At 42.2% G+C, this 8,528-nt stretch overlaps 1 protein-coding gene across 6 annotated transcripts in view; it reads left to right on the top strand.

The window, feature by feature from the left end:
• The first annotated feature begins 309 nt into the window (after window positions 1-309).
• The window catches only part of ATP11A (ATPase phospholipid transporting 11A), a 170,492-nt gene continuing 162,273 nt past the window's right edge, over window positions 310-8,528 (top strand). For 3 of the 6 annotated variants that reach the window (XM_039359717.1, XM_039359714.1, XM_039359716.1), the window contains exon 1: window positions 314-1,934. In XM_039359717.1, coding sequence (XP_039215651.1) covers window positions 1,896-1,934 — 39 coding nt within the window. In that variant the 5' untranslated portion in view covers window positions 314-1,895. Of the gene's footprint in view, window positions 1,935-8,528 lie in introns of all 6 variants that reach the window. The other 3 variants (XM_039359719.1, XM_039359715.1, XM_039359713.1) reach the window with 3 other exon arrangements.

Genomic DNA, 8,528 nt, shown 5'->3' with positions numbered 1-8,528 from the left:
ATCCAGTATCTTCCTATATCACTGCTGCCTAATATAGGTGCCTGCTTGATTTAGCCAAGCACCTGGAATGACCTTCCTACCTTGAATGAACTTGCTGGATATTGAGTACACTTCCGGCATTCTTCACTCATTCCTTTCAGAACAACCCTTATGATGAGACAACATATTTGAGGGGGATAGTTACATTAACTGTGAGTTTATGAGCAGTACAAATGCAGCCAATGAATAACATTAGTCTTCATCCTTAGAACAAGGTTATTATTTATTTACTTCAGGGCTTGGGATGAAATACAATGCACTGTCCTTCCTAAAACTCAGAGTCTTTCTTTCTGTTTATTAATAGCTTAAGGTGGGGACAGCTATTTGTATGACTTTATTTTAACTTTTAAGTAATGCATCACTAGCTGACTCTAGTAAAGGGCATTACTATCACCTTGTATTTAGGGATCCCGTATTGGTTTACTTAAAACCAATACGGAGGTTATTCCCAAATCACAGGCGTTAAGGGATGCCTTTCTCAAAGTGCGACAAAACTCTTCGTTGTTTTCATGGATCTTTCTGGCAATAATTCAGCGTATCCAGGATGCTCCTTGCCGCTCCAGCCCAGGGTGCGCCCCTCTCCGGAGACATAAGCGGGAAAGTCAGGGGCTCTAGGAAGTCCGCTCCTCTCCTTAACTCTCAATCACTTTCACGCGCTTTTGACAGACGGGAATTCGCGTTTTGTTAGCCTCGCGCTGGGATTTCGGGATCTCAACGCTCGCCGTTTTTTTCACTCCAACTTTCTCCAGCCTGATGCTTTTAGGGTTTGGAGAGAGTATCAGGCCGGCCGGGAACGCGAAATTAATCGCTCTTTCACCAGGTGTCCGGGAGGGAAAGGGGGAGGAAATAAACAATAGTCTGTGTAGAATCTGAAGACAACTACAGTTGCGCGCCTGGCTGAATAAAGGCGCGTTGTTTCCCGGCTTCTTCCGCCTTCGGCTCCCCCTCCATTTCCCCATCCCGATTATTTCAGACCGGCGAAGATTTCAATAGCCCCGCCGGCAAAAGAGCGCGTCGGAAGCTGTCAGACAATACCGTCTGGGGGGTGGTGGTGTTGAGCACTTCTGAAGTTTGCTCTGGTGGACGTCGATGAGCCCAGAGGCTTGGTGAGCTCTCCGCGTCTTCCCACCGAGTACTGCCAATACCACGCGCTCGGCCACCCCCTGTTCTTTAGGGCTCTAAACCGGCCAATGAGGAGTGTAAGGTAACCCCTTTTCAGATTTTGTTCCAGGAACTCCTGGCAATCGGCGAGGAGAGCACTTGTGGGAAACAACGGGGCGGGGATGGAAGAGTGTGTTGCTCCTGGCGAAGAGATTGGACCGCGCATGCTCGCCCGCGCCGTATGACGTGAGCTTAGCAAGGAAAGATCAAAGAAGAGGGAGAAAAACCTGACGGAGAAGCGATCGGGGCTCGCGGGGCTCGCGAGGCTGCGCAGGAATCGGCCCAGCGCGGCGGGAAGTTTCTGGGAAAAGGAAAGCGCGAAACAACCTCGCCCGGTCTCCTACGATCTGCCCGGCTCTCTGAACAAAGTTGCCTTTTCTTTTCCTCCATCTCCGCCTTCTTCGAAGCCAGCTGCTGCCGGCGGTGCTACGATTCAGGCAGCGCGGACTGGAGCGCACATGGGAAGGCGAGCTAGCCTGGTGCACGCGTGACAGAGCGGGAGCGAGAGACGAGAAGCTCCCGCCAAGAATACCCGACCGGTCATGGCAGGGCAGGGCTGTGATCGGGGCTGCTCTGAGGTAGAAATCCCAGCGTGGGTGCGGGAAGCAGAAGCGTGAGCCGCGCCAGAAAGAATCCCCCCTGGGCGAGAGCAGCAAAGGGAGGGCGCCGCCGGAGCAGCTGCCAGTCGCTTCGCCATGGATTGCAGCCGCCTCAGGACTCTTATTAATAGATACGTAAGTACGCGGGGCCCCGCTGCCTTGCTCGCCGTCTCGACTTTCCCAGGGCGCTTCGGCGAACCCCGACACCGACCTGCAAGCTGCCTCGTTTAACGTAGAAGCCTCTCCCCCTCCCCCCTCGCTTTCCATCCGCCACATGTTGGTCGGCAGCTGCCCCTTTACGCGACGGGCTGGAACCGGCTTTTCGCGGCTTTTCTTCTTTTCAGGGAATTGTGGTGGCTTCAGATCCCGAAGGAGCTGAGCAAAGCCGGCCCTTCTCTGTTTGTGAAATGTTGATCCGGGGATGGGAGATAAGCTCCCCGCCCCCACCTTCTGTATTCGTGACAGACGAAAGAGGGAGGATTTCAAGTTTTGAGGTTGCAAATATGGATCCTTGGGTGCCCTGCTTATTTTTCCCGTTCTTGGAGGTTGCTCCTGAATACAGTTGACATGCAGATGAATGAATAGAATGGTTCGAGCTCGGTCCTCATCTTTACTGTATTTAGTTGGAAGTATTAATGGGGGGTGCTTCAGTGAGATTTCTGTGGTTGATTTTGCCTCATGTAAACAGCATTCAGATCATAGTTGTGCAGCATTTATTTGTTTGGAAACAAATTCATTAGATCCAGGTACTTATTGCCAAGACCAGGGGTAGGCAACCTTGGCTCTTTTATGACTCGTGGACTTCAACGCCCAGAAGACAGAGGTTCAAGTCGATTGCTTCTCCAAGAATTATTTTTCTCTTTCATTCCAACTTTTTCATTTACTTTTCATTCTTCCATTATTAACATCCTGGCACTGCATATGCTTTTATTATGAAGATTTCATTTCAACATATAATTTGCGCCCTGTAATTTCAGTCTGAAGAAATTTATGTAGTAGTAATTATTAAAATTAATCAACAGGACTTTTTCCCCCAGCACTTTTTTTCAACATTTTTCTTATTTAAAAAAAACTTTCATCAATTGTTGAGGATTAGCAACAGATTTCATTAAAGACTATCTTTTAATTAAACCATCATATTAATTCTAACTGTGTTGTATAGAAGCATGTCCCAATTGACTTTACTGGAGCTCATTTCTCCCCATCTCCATTTAGAATGGAATGGAAGTTGGTTACAATTAAATACTGTACATTTCAATAGGAAGAGGAAGCCTGTTTTGTGAGGAACATATATTGGCAAGATTGAACAGCAATAACACATGCACCAAAATTGGAAAGCCAATTTGTACTCCATTCTGAATTTGTTCAGGGTTCTTGACCTATGAAAGAAACACAGTTTCCCCAACATGGTATAAATTTAGGGGAAAAAAATCACTGTAAACAAATTGACATTACATTTTATGAGGCTTTTTTAGCATGTAAAATCTCTGCAGGCCTGGTTTAAATATTATTACAAGCTCTCCTTTCTGAAGCTTTCTAGTCCCTGATCAGTCATGTGTCTAATAATCCATCTCATGATTTGCAACTGAGATCATAAGAAATAGCCTTGAGGCATGTTCTACATGATTGTCCCTAGCAGGTAGCCATTGCTAGTTTGTCTGCTAGTTTGTCTGGGGTTTCTTGATCATTCTGATACAATCTGCACTTTGTTATCTCAAAAATAAAAACTTCATGTAAAAGAGTAGGGCTTAATTGCTTTAGTATGTTTCATTACTGATGCTGAGCAATAATAATAAAATAAATCTAAGCAAAGGGTAATGAATCACATTTTGTTTAACATAACTATTGATTTTTCCTTGAAATGTTAGCTGGCTGTGAGTATTCTGTGTGTAAAATAAATTTTAAAAGAATGTTAGCTGGTTGTGTTTTGTGCAGAGAATGAAAAAAAAAAGAATGACAAATTTTGCATCAAATTTCAGGTGTCATTTGTTCGGATTATTTCAGTACTACTAGTCATGGAATTAGTCAGAAATTGTGAGGCACAAAAATCCTTACACCATATGGAAACTTTGTGCCTGGCTTTCTGTTCCATGAGATGGGCAGCCAATAAATTTGTTAAATAAATAAAATAAATGAAACCAAGTTAAACAAGAGAACAGAGAGTTGTGCATCCTCTATCACAGGACAAGCTTTGATATAAACTATAGGTAGTCTTTAAGTATTGCAGCTCCATGAATATTGCAGCTCCATGACATCAGCTAAACTTCAAATTGACATGGTGTGTTATAATGTTCTCTGCTCTAATGTAGAATCACTTAGACCAGGGGAAGGCAACCTTGGCTCTTTTATGATTCGTGGACTTCAATTCCCAGAATTCCTGAGCCAGCACATGTCAGATATCCTAGCGGGAGCGTTGGGGTCTAGCAGAGAGGAGATGGCCAGTGAGATAGATGAGACCTATAGAATATACACAAATTATGAAAGACGACACAATCTTCCCAGAGAAGTGCACGTTAGATTTATTAAGAAATCAATTAGGGATGAAATTCCTTTCAGGTTCAGAGATGATACAGTGGAATATCGAGGTAAACAGCTGATTGTACTTAAACAAGTACCCAAAAGAGTGAGAGACCTGAGAAGGCCTTATCAATATATAACTTCCAAATTGATAAGGAAAAATATCAACTTGAGATGGTTGACTCCAGAAGGGATTCTGGTGACATGGCAGGAGAAAAAGTTTCGCCTAGACTCAGTAGAAAAAGCAGAGGAATTTTACAGGGAAAACTTTGGCAGCAAGGAAGATTTAGTTGAAAGAGGAGCGAGAGAAGAAGGAGAGACACTAGTGCAAGCCATTGAAACCAAAGGTACACGAGTTGAGTTTCGAGAGGATATTGATGAAGGGAAAAATGAAGGGAAACAGGAGGAGAGTAGGTTTAAGGAAATTAAAGAGGCTAGACCGATAAGATCGACAGTGGAAAGAGGGAAGGATTTACAAAGCCAAGAGTCTAGACCAGCAATAGTAACCAGATCTAAACATAGATAAGGAGGGGAAAAATGTGTTGAATTCCATATTTTTCTTATAAGCTTTGCATAAAGGATTATTATTTACTGAAAGTTCACAAAACAGTGCTGACTTTATTACTGAATCTTCAATATTCAGTTGCAACATCTAAACAAGAATTAAGAAATTTATCTTGATGTACATATGCTTATCGATTGCTTAGAAGCAAAACTTGATTTGTTTCCAGGGGGAAAAGTCAAATAGACAAATCTGAGCATCCGCAGAATGCCCTTTCTAATTCAATTCCTCCACAATTTTATGAAAAAAACCCTAGTATGAAAAGCAAATGAGGAATTTAAAAATCTAATCTAAACCTTTAAATGCAGCAGCTTTAGCCCTCAGGTTGAAAATCAGTCTTTGCTTATTACAAATGCATTAAGGGTAATAAGATCTTAATAGTCCAATTCTCATATTCTATTTTGTTTTGTGTAGAGGGAAGGGGTCTTAGACATTAGTTTGAAAATTCTCCTACTTAGCAGGATATCATTCATTTAAATTAGTCTGTATTTTCATGTGCTAGTTCCAATTTTTTGCACTGGAATAAACCAGAAATGCAAGGTTGAATGCTTCAAATATTTTCTAGATTCAAAGAAGCAGAATGTTGCCAGTTAGCTTACCTTTGGAAATTGTAGACTATGTAATTTTCTGTATATAATCTGTGACCAGCCTATAGCTTAAACTGGGATTACACAGTCTGTAAATTTGTGGTTATTAACTTGTATAGGTGTGCCTTAAAGAACAAACAAACAAACAAAACAGGTTTCTTTCCTTCCTGCAAGGAATAAATAATATATTTCCCAACTAATAAAGTAAATATAGATGCAAATAGTTGGAGTTTGTTGTGGTTAAAATGAAATGAGATGTTACGGGTGAATAGGAGTCCTAACGTCCATCAAGGAGTATTGGATGGATGGTGTGGCAAGAGTTTCAAGGAAAGTTGTTAGTAGGATAATGCACCTTTAAATACTGTGTTTCCCCAAAAATAAGCCCTACCCTGAAAATAAGCCCTAGCTTCATTTTGGGGGTTGGGTCTAATATAAGCCCTACCCCCCAAAATAAGCCCTAGTTTTAGGGCGAGGCACACACCTAAAAATCAAGCTAGGGCAGGGGTGAGAGGGTGGAGCTGCCCCATGTGCCCCGCAACCACTTATCTTGTAGTCAGGGCTCTTCTTGCTGGCCCACTTCTTCTCCAGCATCCACAGGCCTGCATTTCACAGTCAGGCCTTTCTGGAAGGCCACTGCAGCTGAGAACCAAGCTATGGATTCAACCCATTGCTCGGTTCTCAGCTGCAGAGGCCTTCTGGGAAGGCCTGACTGCAAAATACAGGCCTGAGCTCCATTCTGAGCTGCAGAATGAAGCTTCCTCTTCATCTGCAGAAGTGGGCCAGTTAGGTGGGGCTGTTGGTGCCAGAGGTGAGTGGAAAAGACACACCCCGAAAATAAGACCTGGTGTCTCTTTTGGAGGAAAAAAAAGACCCAGACTTATTTTGGGGGAAACACGTATACTAAAATATTGAATGGCTTTTTAAAACTAGAGATTCAATGTTTTCTTTTTATTGATTGCAGTTGGATTGAAAAAAAATCAACTCCACTCATATAGAATAAAGGAAATGGGAGCAACTGTGCAGGGAAAGTTAGTGAGTCTGCAGAAGGAAAAGGCTACTCTATTTATAAAAATAAAATATTTTCATTATTTAATTATCTTCAATCTTAATAGAATTACTATGGTGTAATTGCTCTGGAAGCAATAAGAATGAACTTCAAGAAAGGCTAAGGGATGAATCACTAATATTGGTCTATGGATTGGTTTAGGGAAAAAAAAGATGTCAGTGAATAAAATGATGATCATCTCTACACCTTTTGGTATCCCCTTCTTCTCCCAAACCAAATTAAGAGTGAACAATGACTCGATGAGACATAATCAGTCAAAGTTCATACTCTGTCAGAACAGAACTTTAAAATTTTGTGAGTGCTACCGGCAGACAATACAAAGGGAAACCAAGAGAACTTGGAATCAGCCTTGCTTTGCATTGTGCATAGTCACAAGTGTAGGCGGCACAGAGGTCCAATCTGACTGCTACTGGCCAACTACCTGCAGAAAAAATGGTGAAGGATTTCAACTTTCTTTTAAAACTCCTTCTATGAAAACATTAGCACGGGAACAATATTTAATATGTTATCAGGAAAATTCTCTGGGTCCTCAACAGTAACAACAAAAAACAGAGGTCTTTCCAGATGCTTTTAATTAAACTCCTGGGGACACTTAGCCAACACCTTACAGGGCAGAGAAAGCACTAATCCCTCATCAACATTCTTTAATAGCTGCTAGCACTTAGGAGAAGTCAGATGATACAGTCTACAGCAGCCAGCCACCAGCAGACACAGACACTAATTTATGATGTTCCATTATCACTGGGTTTGTTTTCTTTTTTTAAAAAAACTTTAAAATACTGTAATGTTTAAGCCTTGCTGCTTTATATGAATAAATAGAAGAACACAATGATTGTAACAACACAATGCTGCTCCAGTAGAATAAAACCCAACTAATAATAAAAATAATGTATTCTGAAAAGTTCTGATTGGAACAAGAATCAATTGTGCTTGTATGCACATGCCCATGGATGGAGCCAAGTGAGCAAAAAATATGGAGAAGAGTAGTACAGAACAAGAGTGGGAGAAAGCTCAGTAAACAATGGAGAATGGAGTCTTCAGCTTGGGTACTTTGAAATGCATCCTGGAAACTCAACAGGGCAGAAAACAGAGCACTGTGGGAATCCCCTTGGCTCCTACCAAAACTCAATATACATACCGAGTTCAACATAGACTTTGGATTTTTTAAAAATGTATTTTGAAATCTCAACATAAATGCAGAACATGAGCACAAAGAGTCTGAATCTATCCCTTCCCCAACTCGGAAAACCAATCCAATAATTGTATTTATTACTTTTTAGATTAAAAACTACAGTATTATCAGTACTTTGTGTATGAAGCAGAGTTGTGCACATGCACATGGATACAACCTGCTTTGCATTAACTTTCTACCTGCAATTAGTACATAAAAATGCTGCTCCAAGAGAAAGCTAGGATACATGGATCCTTCAAGGAAAACTGTGCTAGCATGAGATCCCTGCTTATACTACCATTGAGTCTCCTGGAGATCAAACCCTTTCTCCTCCTGGATTATCAGGAGCTCTCTTCGCTGGGGAGATTTACATTACTGGTAATGTTTTTATTCACTCTTGAATCACATAGACTGAAAAATATAAATGTTTGTTCATCACCCAAGAGCTTTAACCTGCACACAAACCCTATGAGATTCCATGCTGCTAAGACTGTCTCACTGGTGATTTGTAGAACTTTCTTTCTGCTGAAAGAGTTACTGCAAAGAGGAACAGGTCAAGCCTAAAGGGGACCTTTGCTATGAGTCATGCCAAATGTTGAGTCCTTGGCGGGAAGCAGACACGAGAAGCAGTTGAAGTTCTCAGTTTCCTTTATTCAGCGTTCAGCTTACAAGGAGATGGCTTCAGCAGCTCCCCAAACCTCCCAGCTTCTTATATAGACGCTTCCCGGGTAAATGTGTTACTTTTCCCGCGCCAGAACCCGCGCATGCGCACGGCGCTGGCGACAGCCTGTCTGGTCCCGGGCAGCTTTGCACCTGCCCGGGACTG

Source organism: Crotalus tigris, unplaced genomic scaffold (genome assembly GCF_016545835.1).
Source record: "Crotalus tigris isolate CLP2741 ecotype Arizona unplaced genomic scaffold, ASM1654583v1 scf7180000019116.999743, whole genome shotgun sequence".
NCBI lineage: Eukaryota > Metazoa > Chordata > Lepidosauria > Squamata > Viperidae > Crotalus > Crotalus tigris.
This window is presented reverse-complemented; position numbering and strand designations above follow the sequence as displayed.